General features: G+C 40.9%; 1 protein-coding gene across 1 annotated transcript in view; it reads right to left on the bottom strand.

Annotated features, from left to right (window-relative positions):
* LOC137284684 (uncharacterized) overlaps positions 1 to 21805 on the bottom strand; it is a 32612-nt gene extending 10807 nt beyond the window's left edge. The window contains exons 1-5 of the mRNA XM_067816596.1: positions 21590 to 21805; positions 12178 to 12333; positions 9902 to 10030; positions 6455 to 6593; positions 5166 to 5389 (exon numbers count right to left, since the gene is read on the bottom strand). Of these exons, the coding sequence (XP_067672697.1) occupies positions 5166 to 5389; positions 6455 to 6593; positions 9902 to 10030; positions 12178 to 12333; positions 21590 to 21706 (765 nt within the window). The 5' untranslated portion in view covers positions 21707 to 21805. The remainder of the gene's footprint in view (positions 1 to 5165; positions 5390 to 6454; positions 6594 to 9901; positions 10031 to 12177; positions 12334 to 21589) is intronic.
* Positions 21806 to 22885: the final 1080 nt, after the last annotated feature.

Here is a 22885-nt window from a genome sequence, read left to right as displayed (position 1 = left end):
AACATTAGGCTGGCACACTGCGACATAACTGTAATATCGTTAAATTAGGTATCAGACTCAATTAACTCACTCATCCCAGCATAAATACGTAACATTACAAATTAGCTCTACTGATCCGTGTAATCAGACAATGTAAGCAAGAGAATGTAAGCAATATGCACGTGCTAAACCACGTCACATACATCATCATCCGTAAACAAGGTGGTGCTGTTGTACATGCCTGTCAAACATAATGTTAGTGCAGTGATGTTGAATTCCTGGGCAGTGACAATTGGCCATGTGCCATGCACGACTAGTACTGTAACAGATCCTCCTCATAACGTGGAGGGTCGGGGTGGGAAGGGGAAAGGGTGCTGAGGCTCATTGTACCACCTTCACACCTCAGGTCCTCCTGTCTTTGTAAAGATTAAAAATTAAAAACAAATGACCTCCGACTCAAAATACTTCATAGTACAATGCATCAGTATGTATTGAACTGCGAAGCATTTTGAGTAGGGGGTCATTTCAAATGTGTGTGTATATATATATATATATATATATATATATATATATATATATATATATATATATATATATATATATATATATATATATTATTTTAAAAAATATTTATTGCCCACAAAGACGCGAGGGTTTGTTGTGCTTCAGACTAACATCCCCATACATGTTGAACTACTGAGTTCTTTAAGCAACAAGTTTCCCCCTGCTGATTCACAAATTGCTTAACAGGTATGTGGTTTAGTGCAGAGTGAGTGAGTGTGTTGGATTTTAAGTCACAGTTATATCATGACGTGTCAGATCAGCTCGGAAAGCTGACAGTGATGCTGGTGTCATACGTTTACCCCTTAATGAAACCCACAAGCTCTGGCAAACGTAGAAACATAATCGGGGATGCATTGGGACTCACAGGATTCTGGGGTGTCGAGGGGCCGTAACTCTGCTTAGCGAATAGCGACGACTCAGATGATTGTGTACCAACAATAAATTATTAATGATATGGTGACAATGTTTCAGCTTCAAACACGACCAATGTCCATTGGACGGCCATGGGCATCTGACGGTGGATGATGGACCCATTTGAAAAACGTCAGTCTGTTTTTAACCAGAATGCATAGCATGAGATAGATATTGTTTCTGTATAATTATAATGATCGTTAACTGGCAGAAACATATAACTGGCAGAATAAAAATAAATTTGAAAGATCATACAACTGATACATGTTTGGAAGGACTAACACAAAATTGCATGTGCATCCAGCTGATCCGAGTCGACTTCCCTCTAAGACGTCCAAAAATTGTTCAGTGACGAGGATCACTGAAGATGGTCAATTATCATCACGGGTGTCATCGGCACAGGTGTTTACCATGATAATGTTAGTGTTAGGTATTGTAGTGTGGTGCGGGTTTGGAAAAATTTGAAATTTGTGAGGTAGTAAGGCACGTGCTTGCATGTAATGGTGAAATGCATCCGTGCGCATGCGTGCCCCACTCACTCACGTTCAGCCCGTGCAAAGGGAGCGGCGGACTGGGGGTAGTTGCCCGCTCACCTGCACCCGACCCACGAGGATGGTGCCCCCCACACGTGCCGGGCTCCTGCAAACCTTTAGGGGAGACTGGCACGACCAACACTCTCAGGGTCTTTGGCGGAAGAAATCGCCGGAGCTAGAAAACGGTAAATGTCCAAGACATCCTCCATCATCCATGAGTACAAATTTCCATTCCATTACGATAAAGAAAACTAATCGCTGCAATAGTGTAGTTTACAGGACGATTTCAATTGAATAGTTCTCAAATTCTCCGTCTAATTAATTTACACTCATGAAGGGAAATAAAATCTATGCTGTTTTGATGGTTTGTTTTTTATTACTGTACTCAGCAATATTCCGGTTGTATGGAGGCGTTCAGTAAATAATCAAGCATGGAAAAGACTATCCAGTGATCAATACCATGAGTCTAGATGTACGCAATTTGGACACGATGACATGTGTCAACCAAGTCCGCGAGCCTGACCACCCGATCACGTTAATCGCCACATACGACAAGCATGATTTGCTGAAGACCCTCAAACTGAGATGGTGAATATCTGCTGAGGTTAACGTCAGTTTAATTATGATAGCTGAATGGATCAAAATGTATACAGTGGAAGCTGTCTAAACCGGCACCGGGACTAAAGAAATAATCCAGTTTAGACAACGTGCCGCATAGCAGAGTTGATGATAAATGTTCAAGTCACAGACGGGACTGAGATTTTATGCCGGTGTTGACGCCTTGTCGGATTGGACAGATAACGGTTTTGACAGCTTCCACTGCACATGGTAAACGAGGATTGTGTCTACATAGATGTCTGGTATATTGCTGAGTCTGTTACGATTTCGTGACATCATGAATTTTTATATGTAATGATGTATAAGTGTATAAGAAAGCGTGCCCCAAATACATATGTACATTATCTGTACACAGCATTGCAGATCTTACTAAAGAAGAGCCGAAAAAACACATCGACTATGTGGATAGCGGTTTCAAATGAACCTTGACCATAAGCACTTTTCAATTTCTACTCCCTTTCATTATTGAAGAGTTACGTTAGTCTTGTGGGTGTCGTTATAAAACTGATGGAACGCAATAAAATGCTTGTTTTATTATAACATGTATTTTGGAAAGTCAGTGCTATCGAAACATGCGCCAGAATGTTAAAAAACACAAAAAAAACCCTAAAAAACAAGGGCATTGCAGTGAACACAACAACGATTTTTTTCGCCAAACAAGGACGAATTAAACAGTCACTTGATTCACTGAAGTGCTGAGTAAAGGCATTGACAACATCATCTGGCTCTACTTCCGTTCATGGAAGTGTTTATAGAAAAGCCGCAAGCAACATGACGTTTGCGTACTCGCGCACCTGCTGGAAAGGGAGGTAATTGGAAGGCTCTGCGACAGACTGTGATTAACACGTTCCACCGTTATTACAACAATCACCGATTAATGAACACACCATCGCCGAAGCCTCGTTAGCTGGTTAATGCCACACTCAACAATATCATGCAAAATGGCGGTGGTCTGCAAATAATAAGTCTGGACCAGACAATCGAGTGATCAACAACATGAGCATCGATTTATGTAATTAGCATACGAAAACATGTGTGAACCAAGTCAATGAACCTGACCACCCGATCTCGTTAGTCGCCTCCGACAAGCATTGGTTACTGAAGATCAATTCTACCCAGGACCTTCACGGGTCGTTGAAGCCTTGTAGACTATGAAATAGCCATGTGTCACGGAGGTTATGGGGGTACCTTAGTAGTCAAACGCGTTCACTAGTCAAACCGAAGACGACAGTGGTTAGTATTTGAAGGTTCAGTTCCCCACATAATTATGGTGTAAGCCACCCATTTGTGTGATATTGTTGGAATGTAGCTCAAAGCGGCGTGACCCGTGAAGGTCTACCCGGGGTAGAATAGGCCTACAGTAACCCATGCTTGCCATAAAAGGAGACTATGCTTGTCGTAAGAGGCCACTAACGGTTTAGGTGGTCAGGCTCGCTGACTTGGTTGACACATGTCATCGGTTCCCAACTGCGCAGATTGATGTTCATGCTGTTGATCACTGGACTGTCTGGTCCAGACTCGATTATTTACAGAATTTTGCTGAGTGCGGCATAAAACTAAACTCACTCACTCAAAGCGGCGTAAAAAAGCTAAGCTCACTCCTCGCAAATGGAATTGCTGAATATGAAAACACTGTTTCGAATTGAAATTCAAGTCACCTACAAGACAGTTTGCATCTTGTGAGGAAATTCCTGATTACTTAGTATTCCATGTGGTGTTTTACTTAACTAAATTATTCATCCACATGAGAATTGCATGATTGATTGATATTAATTTGAAAGCTGCGGGGACAAAGATCGGGGGAAAAAAACGTATATTTTTCCTCCAGTAATATCTTAAGGGAACGAGGGGGGAAAGAAATGAAGACAAAACGTCCTAGCGGAAGCATTATATTATATTGGAAGTGTCGCTGACTTCCCATATTTCTCTGTATCTGAAGGGGTTGACATTATGCTCACAGATTCGGAGAAAAAAAACTGATTTATAAATCATACCCCAAAGGGCAATTAATGATGTAAACGTTTGTGTGATTTAATAGGTAAGGAAATAAGTACACTTTTTATGGAATGAGGTACAGCCTTTTTTCAGATATAATGTATAACAGATGCAAGTCTTCGATCGTAGTTGTTTCTCAGCGGGTTAGTTGCTGTAGTCCGTTTGGCTCAAAGGCGGACTGCTGAACACGAAAACTAACAGATATACAACACTCATTGAAACGCCGATCATAATCAAAACATCATACCAAATCTGTGAGTTTGTTCATAGGATTTGTGTCCTAAAAATAAAAAAAAGTTGTTTTCCAAACTATCATAATATATTCACACGGTTCACTGTTTTTTACCAGGGAAGAGTGCTGAGAAAGGGAAAGCCAGGTGTGTGAAAAAGGATGGCGACAGAACAGTTCTGCAAAAACCTCCCAGAGCTGGTATGATCATTGAGTGTTTTATGTTTATTAGGGTTTTTAGTTAGATTGCAATTCACCAGTGCGCTCTTAAGCCAAACGGACTACGATAGTGAAGATACAGAAAATCACCGAGAGCCATGGTGGCGATGGGGACCTTGAGATAAATGTGTTCACTCGTCACGCTTAAGACCTGGGATCGATTGTCTACTTGGAGTTCCCAATAGCAATATTAGTGGAATACTGCAAAACGCGGCGTAAAGCCATAGTCACTCACTCTAGGGTGATGTACTTCATTATAGTGACAGAGTTTAGTTTTACGCTGCACTCAGCAATATTCCAGCTATATGGCGACAGTCTGTAAACAATCGAGTCCGGATTAGATAATCCAGTGATCAACAGCCTCTGTATGGATCTCCTCAACTGAGAACCGATGACATGTCTAAACCAAGCTACTCTGCTGATGTTATTTTCGTAAAATTAATCAAACTTCACAGCTAGTTTCATGCGATACGCAGGACCAATGAAAACTGTGTTCAGATTTGTCCAATCATCGCCGACAAGAAATTGAGACAAATAGGCAGGCGCCCAGTCATGCAGGTTTCATTGTAACATCGCGATGACCGTTTAGAGAGGTCAGAAGTTAGTAGTTTTCCTACCTGAGTGACCTGGCTGTTGACCACTGCAGTGTAGTTGACACATGACCGACTGTACTCCAGATCCAGTTGAACTTCCTCGTGAGCACGTGCTTCATAAGTCACGGCCAGTGACGTCAAAATTGTTTCTGAGGTTAGCTTGATTTGTATACCAGGCTGGTTCCCAATCTCTGGTGGTATGACTTCGCTTGCATAAACGTTCAGCTTAGCTGTACATTCCTCTATGTCTGTGAAAAGTAAGAAACGATACTCCATCATGCACTGTAAAATGAAATTATTAAGTGCTATAATAGAAAGCAGGGGGTAGCCAAGTGGTTAAAGTGTCCGCTCGAACCTATGACCTGGGTTCGATTCCCCACATGGAAACAATGTGTGAAGCTCATTTCTTGTGTCCCCGTCGTGATATCGCTGGAATATTGCTGAAAGCGGTGTAATGAGACTCACTCACTCAGTATATACAGCACGAGTGAGTGTGGTCTTGTGCTGCTTTTAGCTGTATACAAAACAGGGAGTGGCCTTGTCATAAGAGGATCGAACCTGGGCCACTGGACCATCGGCGCGAAGTGAGCAGCATTAACTACTTGGTGACTCCTGCCATCGTCGATAATTATAATGTCTACTTTACATATATCAGCATTAAATTATCGCCATCCCCTGTGTATGAACATTTTGTGCTTGTAGGTGAATATTCACCCAGTCCCCACCTCTACACACACTCGAAAACAACAAAACACCCACCCACGGGAAAACACACACACAAAAACAATAGAAAATTAACAAAGAAACAAAACGCCCCCCCCCCACCCACCCCCATAAACAAAGAATTAAAACAACCCCCCACAAAAAAACCAACCCACCAAAAACAAAATTAAGAACAAAACAGACAAAAAAAACAACAAAAAACAAAAAGAAAACAATAAGACAACAAAAACAAAAACAATATAAACCAACAAAAAAACCAACAAGCCCAACAAAACAAAAAAACCCCAAGAAATCAACAACAACAACAACAACAAAAGATAGAAAAACAACTACACCCAGCTGGAATACATCAAAACACAAATGAAAAAAAAACAACCAAAAAATAAAAGAATTTCTGAGGGACTGATTTGGTTGACACATGTCATCGTATCTCAAATGCTTAGATCCATACTGATGATGTTGGTCATTGGATGTTGTGACTATTCACTATGATATGATTATTCACAGACCGTCATACAGCAAGAATGCTGCTTTGTAATAAAAAACAAACGAGAAAAAGTACTGAGACATAATATCCTACTGAGACTTACCACAGCCGAGCAGTTCAAGTCGGAGGGCTGAGAAAGGGCCTTCAAACTGGGTTGGGAAGATCCTCATGCATTTGGCTAGTGTTAGGTTGTGGAAGAAATGTGTCAGCGTTGTGCTGTTGTTGATGTTTGCCCAGTATGACTGTGAAGAGACAGATAGCGGAAGGTATTATACAAAGTGACAACATGGTCCTGGACTTGCAACAAATATGACCAGTATTACATACATCTAAATATTCCAAGACATAGACATAGCACGTTAAGCATCTACTGCAATAGAGAAGTTATCATTCCACTTAAATTTTCCCTCTGAAGCGGCAGGTAGATCGCTTGACGAGTACTCCCCTTCCTGGTATAGACAATCAAACGTATTTAGCACACTGTTAAGCCTTGATGGTGCAATTACATTGAATTTACTTATTAATTTCTATGTGTTGAAGAATAAGCATTAACATCGCGCGAGGATGTCGGTAACTCAAGTGACAACTCCCGCGATTTTAAAAATGCTTATCCTTCAACACACAGACATATATAAGCAAATTCAGTGCATTCAATATATTTGCACAACCAGGGTTTAAATAATTTTGATTGTATACAAGTAGATGACGGCTAATGCGAGGGAAATGATCGCCAAGCTATCTACCTGTCGCCATGTTGGGATGCTGGTTACCAGCAAGACCTTAGGGACAGTGATCATAGCAACTTCTAAATGCTCCCTCAAGACGAAAAGGATTGTTTGATTTGTAAATGAAACAGAAATGTGTTCGTCGTGTGGATAACAGATATGCCATCTTTGGCTTCAAACATTAGACGGCACTGTACCAGTCGATTATTTTCGAGTATTCTTCGATATTATGACGAATACGTTTATTGAAAAACACGCCATCTTACACTGAGTTCCAATAAACAGCCTGGAAATGGTAGTTAAAAGAAGCACACCGTCCGACAGAACCAATGAAAAACCTCATTAGTTTCATCTAGGTGGGTGAGAGACATTTCCTCACCAGATTAACGCTGTTTCTCTGTCTGGCAAATTTAATGAAAGTAACCTCGTGTATTTTGCCTAGTATATACCCCGCCCGTGGTTCATTAGAGGTAGAGGGAAACAGCAAACACAATCACTGAAGGCAGATCACCTGTGAGTCATGATGGAGCGTATTACGTTGAGCTGTATTCATTGTGACATATTTCTATAAATTCCAATCTAATCATATCGGGGACCTGGCGTTTATAGAAGTCATATTAAATGTTAAAGGTTATTATAGCTGCAGTCGTGTTATTAATATTAATGGCCGTTGGGCAGTTCTAGGTGATGCTTTCTCGAGGAGACAGGGCTAACAATAGGGCCTATTTGACATTTTCTTAGACTGGTTTGTTCAGACGCCATAGGGTAATAGCTGACGAACTTGGATTCGTCTCGGGGGCCCAGTCAAAGAGTTTGGTTTTACGTATATACTTGTTGAAATGTGCCCAATATCACAGCCTCGTTGCTGAGAAATCTCGTTATTCCGAACAAAGTTCCGTTCTTATCACCTGATTAACGAATTATTGGTTCCTAGTTAGTTTTTGTAAATGCCTGTTATACATTCCAAACAGAGCCTTTCGGATTTCTCTACTAAGACCCGAAAAGCCACGTGCTGCCCCTTTGCCTATAGATTCAAATCCGAAGCTGGAGGTCTTGACACTTACCATTTTCCTCTCTTTATGTAGAGTAGCACCATAGATCCTATCACGGTCTCGGAATCGCCCGTATGTTATGTCAGGAGAATAAATGGTTGCGTTTCACAATAGATTCACAATCATTGAAAGAAACATAAATATGTTAGCTCTACCCATCCCCTTCCCAAAAAAATTATAACGACCTACTTAATCTATTTTGGGGTGGGCTGAAAGAGGAAAACTTTCTTTTTTGCCTAACAGCGTTTCGCTGTAGCTGTAATGAACAAATCTTGCATTGCTCTATAAAACAATTGTTAACGGTAAGAGCCACATGCCATGACGCAATGGTTTTATCAATTGGTTTGCGAGAATGCGACTGGTAGACCCAGACTATACCATCAATCGTGATTAGACAGGTTCATTGTCTTTTAACAAGACCCGTGTCTTGCAATAAATAACAGTAAATTGACTGGCGTGGAATCTAATGGACTTTTAAAAATAAACATTAACCAGAATCTAAACGATCGGAGTTACAAAACCCAAATCGTTGTTTATATGTAACTTTTCAAACTATATTCATGTACTCAAAGTCTGATGAAATTAAACTATATTAGTGAAGTCAGTTCCTTGTTCATCTCGTTTTAACGAGATTAATTTAATTAGACTCATGTCCAGGAAACAAACGTCAAAATCTAAATTTGGATTTTGAATAATGACGTTTGACGTCATGGTTTCTTCTTGTTGGTTAAATTGGATTTGAGTGAAAGGGAGACACGACTTCTAGTGTTAAAAATTCCAGGCTTGGAATAGCCAAAACAAAACACACAAGCTTCGGGGTCCGATCTGTGATAACTGTCGTCGACGTAACATTGTTTTAACGATATTCTGCGAACAGTATGAAGAAGGTAGCCTCGAGCTTGAAACTGTATTCCGAACATTTTAACCTCTAAGCTACCCTAGCTAGTTTTAATCTTTTTCTAGAAATATTTATCTACAATTGACAGACATTATTATATCATGTTTCACTGTGAATATCAGTGACGTCACTGAATACGTCATATACACTCGGGGCTGAAACAGCGTTTTGAGAAAGGGGGATGGGTGTGGTGGGGTGTGGTGGGTGCACATTATTGAGATTTCACACGAGTTTCAATAGTCGTTTGACAAAGGGGTGGTGGTGGGGTGGGGTGAGGGTATTGCGCAGCCCTGCACCCCCCTCTGGAACCGTACACTGAACAAATGTCATTATAAGGTCATCTCGTCAGGCTAGACAATGATAACTCGCAAACCCTGGATACTGTCTATATAGAGTTAAGGAACATGACTACGCTAGGTTCAACCTGATCTTCAGCAACCCATGCTTGCCATATTAACCGGACGAACAGGTTGACACATGTCATCGCATCCCAGTTACGCAATTCGATGCTCATGCTGTTGATCATTTGATTGTCTAACTCGATTATTTACTGACTCCAAATTGCTGGAATATTACTGCGGTGTTAAACAACCAACCACCAAATGACGTAGCTCTGATAATTTAATACCGACTGAATTTGAATGTTCATTAATTTGAATGCAACATGGGGGCGGTGGGGTAGCCTAGTGGTTAAAGCGGTCACTCGTCACGCCGAAGACCCGGGTTCGATTCCCCACATGGGTACAATGTGTGAAGCCCATTTTCTGATATTGCTGAAATATTGCAAAAAGCGACGTAAAGCTAAACTCACTCATTTTGGACACACGAGGACGCTTTAATAAGCACAACAGTATCATATATTGTTTACAACTTACCGAGTCCCCGCTGGTGTATGCTTCACAATCTCTACTGTAGGCAACCCGGAACTGCACGACCCAGGCGCCTTCATCCGGGTCTCCCTGGGTCTGGATGCCTGTGATCAACATTGGTTTAGAAAGTGTCACCTGAAAAAAAACAATGTAAGAGAATGATGTCTTTTAGCGGCATTTAGAAGTTGTTATACATGACCATGATCACTGATAAATCTCATTATCAGTTTACCTGATGAAAGGGTCTGAAATGACCCCGAAACATTGAGTGTCAAAGGATTAAAAGAAGATTTATCCATAAAAGATCTTGGTCAATGTAAGAAAATATTTGTGCAGTACCTCGTGTCAGGCTAATGATGAAATATTTAACACAGGTTAACTTCGGTTTGTCATTCTAGTCGAGGACAGTTTCGGCGGTAGGGTGGCCTAGTAGATAAGGCTTCACTTTCGAAACCGAAAACTGGGGTACGACTCCCTGCATGAGTCCAAAGTGTGAAGCCCATTTCTGATGCAACCTGCCTTGATATTGGTGGATTATTTCTATACGGGGAGTAAAACCATTCTCAAAGTAGTGGGCGAGCACTGTGAATCACCGCTTTAACAGTATTCCAGTTATAAGGTCCAAAAATAGGTCACGGCACTTCGCGAGAGCTTCAGTTGTTTAGCATTTCCGGTAGCAAACAACGTTCAATACCTCTTCGAATGGACTCACGGTTGCAAGCTGACATTAAGGAACCGATAATTCCTTGCAGGAAACATATTTCCGATTTAAAAACCCGCACATTAGCCAGCTATTACGACTATCAACAGCTTGTACACTTGGTATCCAGTCTTGTAAAGTCATATTTGTAGGTGGTTAGATTTTGAAGCAGAACTGGTTCTTGAATATACGATTGTCAACGGAAATGTGGTACCGGAAGTAGCGCCTCGCGAGTCTGCAGAAGCATAATATGCGAGGAAGTCCTTATGTGATGCAGGTTTAAGACTTTCATCAGCAATTCAGTGCAACCCACGAGCACGTGCATGACGTAGACGAACTCAGAAGACGGCTGGCGCGTGCAAGGGTTTAAAGCCACGATCATAATTTTGTGACACACCAAGGCGAAGTCACTCTATACAACGGAAATTGTAGCCTTTAACGACTAAGTGGATCGTTTACCTTCAGCTAGCCCCGGAGTGTTAGAACAAAACTGGCACATTAACGTAGTCTCAACATTTTGATAACGCCGTGAGCCCAATATATGTAACGAGTTTTGACAGCAATGTGATTGACACAATTCAGGGAAAGCATGCGGACCTCGCCTTTGAAATAGCACACTGCGGTCAACCTCCCAGACCAGTGAAAAATCCACTATGTCGCAGAGATACTGAAGCCTATCAGCTCCACAATCTATAAAGAGCTTTTTCATTTTCGTAGAAGATTCATCCACGCAGATGATACTCATATCTCCTGTTATTTCTCACCCGTTGAAGATATCATTGTTTCATAAATATACAAATTAGATGGTATTACACATTGTGTAATAACATCGCGTGCTGCCGGAACTATTTGCACTAATGACCGAACTAACGTGATCAAAACAAAATGAATTCAACTGTGCTTTTCTCGGCTGGGTGTAACATCATTTATGTAAAATAAATATCATGTTGCGTGAAGTTATTTGATCCCTTTTTCATACCCCATTATTACCTTTAAAAATCAAATCAGGTGAAATAATGGTGACAATGAAATGAAATTTATTCATACACGTGATCCCTATTATGTCGGCGTAGTGCACTCGTCCCGTAACTTGATTTATGAGATTTAATTTTGATCTTAACTTTCGCTCGTTAGATACCAAGCCATTCAAGAGTTTCATACATATATTACTAGGGACATCGTTTAGTATTCTCAGTATATTTCCTATATCTGTCGCAAGAGGCCACTAACGGGATCGGGTGGTCAGGTTCGCTGACTTGGTAGACACAGGTCATCGGTTCCTAGTTGCGCAGATCGATGCTCATGCTGTTGATCACTGGATTGTCTGGTCCAGACTCTATTATTTATAGACCGCCGCCATATAGCTGGAATATTGCTGTGTGCAGCGTAAAACTAAACTCACTCACTCTCTATATCTTTACGTAGATGAAAGTATCGTCTTCGTAGAGTTAATGTGTTTTAGAGCGTGACAATAATACGCTTCCAAATGATACTATCGGTGTCAATAATGTTTCTGTGAGTACAAACTCCACAGTAGATGAGACACAAGTTGAAAATGCACTTAAAACACGATGTGATTTACCTGTACAAATGGCTCGTTACTGAGACTGTACACCTTCCACGACGACGGCCCATTCAACCTGACGTTGCTAGCGTTGCCGTCAGACGCTGCCAGCTCGAAGTCCACCAATGGATCCAGGGCGTCGGAAGCCAGACCTACAGGTGTATGGCACGTCTCCTGCGGAAGTAACAAGATATATAGAATGCCTGTTTCATACTCACGTATGCATGTACATTGCAATACTTCCGGGACTCGTGGCATACATGTCAGTGTTGAAGATTTCAAAGACGAGTTACTGAAATCAGATACATTACAGACCTCATTGTTGTGCTGGATTTTTTTAATGATCGCACTCAGCGATAATCCAGCTATATGTCGACAGTTCAAGTCCGGATCAGATAATCCTGTGATCAACGGCATGAACATCGATCGAAGCAACAGGTATCAATCACGTCAGACGTGCCAATCACGTCATCGAGCTTGACTACCCAATCGCGTCTGTATCCCTTTACGACAATTACGGGCTGCTGAAGGACAATTTTAATCTAGATCTTCCTGGTTTATTTCAGATATCATTCATTAGTGCAGCTTACATCGCTCTGAGGTACCGAAACGTCAGTCTGTTTGGCACAATCAGGAATCATTTTCAATTAATCGTGTATACCGCTCAAGCATGTTCGACTGGCTATGCGCGTATTATAATATCGGCGTATTAGTTGTATCCAAGATTGATCAGGTAATGGATACAAAAGTATAAAATGTACTATTGATATATTTATCAAACCGCTGTTAGGAAACGAGAGAAAACATCCACTGTATATGTTGATGGCAAATATTTAGATTAAGTGCTAAATAGTTTGACAAAGCTGGCCTTGTCAGATCAATAAATCCTACATCAAAATTGCATTTTAAAATTCTTTTGTCAGTTTTATCCACAGTTGAACTATCAATTCATATGACCCCATATCGAGGGTGTACCAGAGTACCATACTCCAGGATTTCTATACGTACGGACTATTGAGGTTATCCGAAGTTTGACGTCAACTGGCTAACATGCGCTGACACTGGCCACTCCGATTTCGTCAGAGTTTTGAAATCGAACGTCAGCACATGTTGTCCTGAAATCGAGATTTCAGGACACACGAAGTCCAAACCATTGAGTGAGTGAGTAAAGTTTTACACTGCCTTTCCAAACTACCGGGACTTCACTGTTAAATACTGAGCCAGAAAACATTTTAATGAAAATTTAGTACAATTTACTTCAATAGTAACCGTGATCAATGAAACATTCAACATGAACTGATAATGTCCTGACAGTATTTTTCCTATGCATTATATCATATCATATCATATCATATATTATATTATAAATGCCAAAAGAAACGATACCAAATCGAAATCAATAATATTATAAAAGGACAAAGCACCATTGTGGAAAAGGAAAGTGAATTTTAGTAGGATACACTTTCCTTTTTCACAATGTAGGTTTGTCGATTCGTCATATCAGTCATTTCGATTTGGTAAAGTTTCTTATGCACGTTAGTTTATTACACCACATTACAACGAGAAATGCATACTTTGAGTTACATGATGAAATTATGTGGGCCTAATAGTCAACACTGGCCAATGACGTTCGTTCCTGATAAAGAACATGTACATGTGACCCAGAAACGTCACTCAAAAGTGATTGGTGATATGTGATCTATGTGGTGAGTTATTGTGTTACAGCTAACGGGACTCTCCCAGTAACCTTAGTTCTCCATCCATATAACAGTACCTCCAACACGTGGGTAGTCGGACAGACGCTTGGAGAGACTGGTCCCACGAACAGAGGAGACTTGGCACATTGCTAGCTCTCTGAGAGTCTCTCATCCGTTCTAGTCTCACACAGTTAGGCAATAATCTGCTCAATTATGGCTGTTATGCTGACGATTGTTTGAAATACCAGGACTATCGTATGATTTCTGTGATAACAGAAATACAAAAATAACATTATCTCTTGATGATTAATGTTTTATGGTTGTATGTTTCAATATCTATTATCTTCTTGTCGCCGCCTATGAAGACTTATCACTAGATGGCTGATATGTTGCTTAGGTGACATTTAACACTCATGGAGGTCGGAACACCAACAGATGCTCAATTCGTTATACTTTAATACACTATATATCGTTGGTATTAAATTATTCTCTGCACATACCTCGGAATTTTAGGGGTGGTGACGTAGCCTAGTGGTTAAAGCGTTCTCTCGTCACGTTGAAGAATCGGGTCGATTCTCCACATTGTACAACGTGTGAAGCACATTTCTGGAGTGATCCGCCGTGATTTTGCTGGGATATTGCTAAAGGCGGCGTAAAACCAAACTCACTCACTCACTGGATATGTTCTGTCATCGCGGTATTGAGTTATGGCGAAGCTCAAGTGGGGAACAACCTCCCAGGTTTGTATTCTATAGGGATTAAAAAAAAAAATAAAAATAGATCTCTATTCCCTTCGGTGGATTCCCACAGAATAGGTGATCAGCGTGTGTCCCTTTGAGAACTGAGGGACAGAATGGCAGGTCCCTTGTCTGACACGTTTAGTTGTCCTGTAACAAATACATATACATGTCTCTCCGTTGAGATTCCGGCAGAGAGTTTGCCCTCGGTGAAGAGATTTTACTACCTGCAGGAATTCCGTCCTAAAATAATACAGCTACAATCAAATGATCCTCTACATTTACAGTTACTGAAAAAATGCTGTATCTTGCCCTCGGGAAACAAACATTATCCATTCGATACCAGATTAAAATGCTTTCTTGTTTTTTTTTATCCTAGCAATGTACAACGTGGCCAAGTGTTTCCAAGGAAATTGAAAAAAAATATTCTCAGTTCGGAGTGACCTGAAAGTTAGCAACGTCAATAGCAGAAACAACAGGAGTGACATGTGAGTGAGTTTAGTTTTACGCCGCTGTTAGCAATATAATGCTGCCAGTGGTATTAGAAAACGGACTTACTATTCTCTGGCTTTGTCGTTCGAGATTTACAGATACTGGATGTCCGAGATTTCTACCAGGTTTTTACCAATAAACCAGCCCTCTCATATCGGGAAACATCAGGAATGGGCTCCACATATTATTCTCAATTGGAGACTCGAACCGTGATCTTAGACGCGATACTGTAAACGCTAGTGAGTAAGTTTACTTTTACGCCGCCTCTAGCAAAATTCCAGCACTATCACATCAGGGGAAATTAGGAATGGGCTTCACACATCGTGTCCATGTAGGGAATCGAACCGTGTCTTCGGCGTGACGAGCGAACGCTTTAACCACTAGGCTACCCCACCGTGAGCGACATTTGAGTCTGTTATCAACCTGGTCTTGGTCAAATAATATTTGTACGTGATAGGAGGCTACGATCCTCAAGCACATTCGTGTCATCGTCCTACAGTAAGTGGTTCCGTATTTTTCCCACTCGACCAACATGTGGTGAGACGTTACTATCCCCGACCTACTCTTTGAATAGGCTGTATTGTGACCTTGGTATCCAATTTCTAAAGTACACGGAGGTCATGCTGGATAAGTAGGACAAGGAATTAATTAGAAGATAACACCCACGTATACAATATACAACCCCTTATGCGTGCATACAAACTCTAGACAATGGTATAATATACATGGCTATTGTTAAACTGTTCGGCCACCGTGACTCACCCAGGAAGATCCGTTAGAATTGGTCTTCAGTGACCCATGCTTGTCGTAAGAGGTGACTTGCGGGATCGGGTGCTCAGGCTTGCTGACTTGGTTGACACATGCCATCGTATTCCATTTAAGTAGATCGATGCTCATGCTGTTGATCATTGGAATGCCTGGTGTCCAGACTTGATTATGTAAAGTCCGCCGTCATATAGCTGGGATATTGCTGAGTGTGGAGTTAAACAACGAGCAAACCAAAAAGATCGTGATACTGTGAAGAAACGGTATCTTGTGTTTCTGCGAATCGTTTATCGCAGCTCGAGGGAGCATCTTCCTCTGTACAACCGCGTTGAAATACCACAGATTAACAAAGAACTGCACGACCGCTGGCGAGTGGTCTAAGTCAGTACATATATAATCACCTTTAGATCCTACAATGACGTTCCATGTCCAGCTACCGTTGTGAAGAAATCATGAAAAATCAAACAACTTTTGTCGGGGACGTCCAATGCTGTCCAATAATTCAAATGAAAAGATACCATGAATTCCCACCAGTCCATCAGTCGTCTTTTTAGGAGTTAAAACGTTTAACCCATTTTCAAGAACGACCAAAAGCAAAACATCTGTGAATAACCAGACAACGAAAAAGCTGGCAATGGTTCCCGAGAGCAGAAATTAGTGAGGTTGGTTTCACGCTGGTTTGATTTTTGGTTGGCTGGTTGTTTAACACCGTCATATTACAGCTGTATGACTGGGGTATGTAATTAATCGAGTCTGGACCAAACAATCCAGTGATCGACATCATTAGCATCGATCTATGCACTTGGGATACGATGACGTTTGCCAGCCATGTCAGTGAGTCTGGCCACCTGATTCAGTCAGTCGCCTCTTACAAGTATGGGCTTCTGAAGCCCAGTTCTTGCCGGGATCTACACTGGTTCACTGTTAATTCAGTTTGAGGAAGGTGGCTATTATCTTAGCTAACAGTCATGGTTCTGACAAATCCAGAATTATAATCACAGTGAGATGGGATTCGAACCGACGATCTAAAGTTTCTCGCATCCCTAAGCGACGCAACCCCGCCAAACAAATTTCATGGCATTAGACCATTGTGCCTCTTGCTTCCTGCACAGTACAACATCTCGCCACATAGTGGAAACGGCACGGAACTACTCGCTGTGGGACAGTGACATGACTACGTTTGAAGTTCTTTGCATCATATTACGTACAAATTACTGTTTGACAAAGACTAAGTTGATGAAAGCGATTCTCGGACGCAACTGTCACTCCTGTCGCTTCTGCTATTGAGGCATCAAACTTTCAGGACACCATCAAAGAAAAAATGCTTTTATTCAATTTCGGAGGAAATAACCCTCGGCCATATTGTTCATCGTTGGGATAAATCAGGAGAGGTTTAATTTCAACATGGTATTGATTGGGCAAAGTTTGTATCCGGCGAATGATATATAGTGTGTTTTTCCTTCGCTATAAATGTGATGTACGAGCAATTGAAAAATCACTAAATCACATTTCCACAGTGTGTACTCTCGAATTAACTGTTATTTTCTAGTTCTATTTTCAACGGAATGAATGGTGCACAACCATGTCCTTTTGTATTGAGCAGTTAAAGTATTTAATGCAGGATTTGTGTTAACCGATAAAAGATTGAAGTTATTTCCGGTGGGATTTATTACATTGACTGCAATGATTAAATCGATATTTTTGTTTAACATATTCTACATTGTTTGCTATTCTTATAGTCAAAGTAGCTGTGGAAGAAACGGCAGTACAGTGGAAGCTGTCAAAACCAGCATCTCTCCAATCCGGAAAGTTGTTAACACCGGCATAACTTCTCAGTCCCATAATTGGCTTGTGCATTTATTATCAGCTTTACAATCCAATACTTTGTCTAATCCGGATTATTTCTTCGGTCCCAGTGAGCGCCGGTTAAGACAGCGTGTGTTACTTTACAAACATTTCTGCCAGGATCTGCCGATCAGGTTCCATTCCGACCTATTCAGATTTTGATTCTCGGCCAAGGAACAGAAGCCCATGGGCTTTTAGACATGCTGAATGTGTCTATATGTGAGTGAGTTGGTTAGTTTTACGCCGTTTTAGCAATATTCCAGTAATATCAATGTTCATTCATTGTACCCATGTGGAGAATCGAGGCCGGGTCTTCGGCGTCACGAGCGAATACTTTAACTACTAGGCTACACCACCGCGCCCCAACCCCCATCCTTTTTTATCATATTTTATGATTTTATATTTCAATAATTTTATATCAATAATTGTGATTTTGTAGAGAAAAAAGAAATTGTTTGATTCCATTTTACAGAGAAATTGTGTCTCTGTATCGAAGAATTCACAGTAAATCAACACATAGACAGACACACAGATAGCCGCATACAATCGCACACTCAGAATAGTAACTGGACTAACTGGACTCAGACGCCATCAACAACGACTCATCATGTTTAAACGTCCTACAAGTGAGTGAATACTCCTTTGTCGGAGGTTCATTGTCCCGGGACGTCACAAACGTGATGCAAAATGCCTCGCCTTTTCACATCTGTCTCTGGACGGAAACGCCGATGGTAACAACCACCTACACTACTCCGGTGACTGCAACGACGTCGACTGCTGTGAACGACAACGTCATCAGTGTCACGGCGTCGCTCATGGCAATACGAGGCTTGGGTAATTACGTCCTGTGGAAAGCACATGCTTCGGCAATTAGGTCTAGTTGATTCTGCAGATAGTACCAAGCAAATCACTGAGCTACAATGCCCTCGTCAAATGCACTTAATGTGTTTGTGGGAACTATTTGAGGAAGTGTTGTTGCAAACATCAATATTCCAACTATATAACGGCCGACTGTAATAACCTAGGTTGCGTCACTTATACAAGTGGTCGATAGTATGAGCAATAACCATCTCCGTCGGGGTGAAACTTTGACCATACAATACCATTAGTTTTGAGATCTATTCAAAACGAGCTTATTTTACCTTATAATCCATGGGTGAGTGAATGCAATTCCGAACGCGCACGCACGCACACGTCCATTGTTGACACACACACACATACACACACACACACACAAGTTCAGAGGTATCACATCTCACGTGGTAGTTATTACTACAGTGGAAACTTTTTAAACCAGAACTCACAGGAACTGAAGAATTAATCCGGTTTACACAGCATGCCGAATAGTAGAAGTGATGATAAATGTACAAGCCAGGGATAGGACTGAAATTTTACCCTGCTGTTGACAACTTGCCGGATTGGACAGATGCCGGTTTATACAGCCTCCACAGTAGTTGAGAACCGAGTTCCTTAAACCTTCTTAAAAAGGTTTAGTATTGTTTCAACATAGTCCCGTCAATCCCATAAAAATGTTACTGTAACATACAGATTGTATCATAAAAACACTTATGTCCCAAACTGGTGTCTAATGACTGAAATCGGTCGCTAAAAGCACCGGATTCTGTAGTGTTATGCTCTGATCCGATGCTCTGATCTTATGCAACGCGTGTCATCAATGTCACAGCGGTCAATCAGTACACATCCTGTACGTTTTAACGCACGTACAAACGCGATCTTTAAGCATGTTATTTCAAATCTACGATGTATTGGATCGTTCTGTGTTAAATGTCACTTGCTTGGGCAAAGAAAGCACACCTCTTCACCTTCCATGCATTGTGTGTGAGACTCTAAACGACATAACGGTACACCTGCTCTTGCGTATAGGCCATGCATAAAGTGGGGCATGTGGAGGTATGTTTCAGTTGACAGTGAAAAAATGTAATATTTAAAACAAGGCTTCGTAGGGATGTGTTCAATCCTAAACAAAGGAATGCGAAAATGTCGTTTATCAACGAAGAGCCTGTAAGCGAGATGAATGCACTTCACTGATATATAGTAAAGACAATGAAATCAGTTCAGTAACGACACTCTGGTGTCTCGAACTTAGGATAACTCGATATGTAGACAGTGACAATGTTTCCGCGAACAATACTGATGATTATTCGATTTGCCTAAGGATATGTTGTTTGATTGGCATCCGAGAACTTGGTGGATTTGGTCGTTGTCTAACGCTGCACTCTAACGAATTTTGGAGGTATACGAGGAAACTATATCTTTATATAGCTTTATGTGAGAGAGAGAGAAAGAGATAGATAGATAGATAGATAGATAGATAGATGGAGAGAGAGAGAGAGAGAGAGAGAGAGAGAGAGAGAGAGAGAGTGTGTGTGTGTGTGTGTGTAATAGCTAGCTAGCCGACCACAGGCATCATTCATGAGAAATCTAGATTAACACCTAGTCTTTGAGATTAATGAGACCAAAACAATTTAAACTTTAAAGAGAGATGACAGATTTCTGGATCTGAGTAAAGTTTAACTTGCTTCATTTTGTACTGTGCAAAAACCAACTTAAAATAGTATAGGGACGGCAAGATACTCTAGAAATGCATGTAACCTTACATAAATTGATCAATTTCATTTCAACATACATCTACACAGGTTACAGAATCTCAAAGCTAATACCTACATTCATTAGTACGTATTCACGGCAAACAAAAACAGTCGCACCCCATCGTGACTGGTCAAGATTACGGTAACTACGGTAACAGAATTGTTACCTGAACGTGTGTAAACACTGTACCACAAATACAATTAACACCACCATCAAAGTGGACCTGTTCCCTCACTAGTTAATAATGTAAAGAAGTATTTTAAACCTGGACTATTGTGAGTCAGTCAGTCCAGTAAACCAGTATCTGACTAAAAAGGTGTAAACTTTTTAGAGGACGGTTTGCAGTGGTCTGTGTACACCACACATGTATACAGAGCTTGGACGCAGTAAAACACAACCAGGCTCGCTCCTTCCCGGGTAATTAGCACAAGGAGCGAGGAAAATGGATGTTCAGCAATATTTGATTACTTGACCTTCATCGTGGCAAGAAGCCATGATGCTAGAAAGAACGAAGCAGCTTCGGAGATTAAGCTTTAATCCTATACAACATGCGTGCATGTGTGTTGATGATTCAGTGCAGATTCAGATTCAGCGACTGACGTAAGAACGTTAATCCTTAAACAGTACGGAGATGCCAATCAAGAAACACGTGGAGCGGATTTCGTTTGGAAATAACAGATGTCCAATCATTCACATGCGAAAAATGATCTTTAATCAGAAACTGTGAAATTATGTGACGTCCTTTCCATGATTAGTTTGCGTGAGGTAACATTTTTCAGCAAAGGTTTCTCTTTCTGTCGTAATAACGCAAATACTAGTCCCTGTCCTGTTAAAGTCATCAGCTGTAAATGTAATTATTTCCGAGCCTGTACTGCGTGTCTGTTTCATGAAAGCCCAATCTTGTAGTATTGACACGCATCATCAAATTGCCATTACTTGAATGAGGAACATGTCAACACCACTGCTGGTTTAACACATGTACAAGACTTGTAATGAATAACAGTCATGTGTCTATACGTTACTCGATACGGAAAAGCTATTCGTAGAGATAGCGATGAATATATGAATACGGTATTTCACAAACAACACCTTACTACATAAACTTATCTGCATCCACACATTCTAACAAAGCCACGTGTCTTAATCAATATACTATTGTACTCATAGGTGCAGCTGTAGCTATCTTATGTTATTAGTAATAGGGAACATTAATATACAATTAACGAAATATCCACTATTGCAACAAATAACTTCGTTGTAAAGATGAAGGAGAACAATGCTTACCCTTTCCCCCACGGGTATGGGCGTGACCGGGTGTGTCAAAGCAATAAGGGCAGCGACTAGTATGAGTACCCTTCTATCCATCGTCCCGTATCGTGTAGCCGTTACCCGCATATTCATAGACCCGCACGAGAAGAGAAACTGTAGTTCCCTGTAGCGCGATACGCTGTTTAAGTAGAGCCTTCGCGTCTGTGTGTGCGATGTTCACCTCGTGACGATGAAGGCGGAGGGAGGAAAGCGGGTAATACTCTACTCCGGGAACCAGGTCAGGTCAGAGCTTCACACAACCAGCCAATCTCGGGCTCTTCTGGCATGTTCAAGCGATTCTTACAAACCATCCTTGATGTAATGAGTGGCTTCATAACAGCCTGAGTGACGCTGTGTTTAGAGTCCGACCTATTCTGTTCAGGTTGTTGGGGAAGAGTGTCTGACTTGTTCTCTACATGTTGTTGGGGAAGACAGTCTGATTTGTTCTCTGCAGGTTGTTAGTTAAGACAGTCTGACTTGTTGTTCTTGGAGAAAGAGAACTGAATCCTGTTTTCCCCTGACATACTCGATAGACGTTGAATAAACTTTGGTAACATTAGACTCATTGCCTAAATACCAATTCGATCCATAACATTATGCATAATAGATGTCCCAGCTCAGCATTTGAACAAAAATGCACGTAAACAATAATGTGTATCAAAATACGTGAATTCATTTGCCCGAGCTTTATGTGTGTTGCTATGTTTTTATTTAATTAATACCAAACTATTAAAAGACATCTACAGGTTGCATAATGAACTTACGATATTACTCCATTGTTGTCGGTCACACTCGAGATCATGGAGATCGTTTACTACGATGTAGTAGACAGTCAAGGTGAAGTATATAAGTGGAAACTGAATGTCTTTAAACAAGACCAATGTTGTCATAATGACGATCATCGGATGTACATTCGTTTGCAAGGCATTTTAGAGTTATGGTTCTTATGATTTATTATATTAATACTGCTTTTTTCAATAACCCTGTCCATCTATTACATCCTTGCTCTTCCGTAGACATGCAATTATTACAATTTATATAAAAATGTCCCATAAATATATTTAGTGTGCATGAAATTTATACACATGTTTGTCGATTCAAACAGGAGAGCGTTAGTCGGCAGGATGCCGCTCTCTGGTGATTTAATGATCAAATAGTTTAAATGGTGTGAATTTTTGTTCGAAATTTAATTTGAAAAACTGCTGACAAGCTTGATTTATTCCAATAATGTTGCGACTGAGAACAGAACAACAAGTATGCTTGACATGATGA

The sequence above is a fragment of the Haliotis asinina genome, chromosome 5 (genome assembly GCF_037392515.1).
Source record: "Haliotis asinina isolate JCU_RB_2024 chromosome 5, JCU_Hal_asi_v2, whole genome shotgun sequence".
Classification (NCBI taxonomy): Eukaryota; Metazoa; Mollusca; class Gastropoda; order Lepetellida; family Haliotidae; genus Haliotis; species Haliotis asinina.
This window is presented reverse-complemented; position numbering and strand designations above follow the sequence as displayed.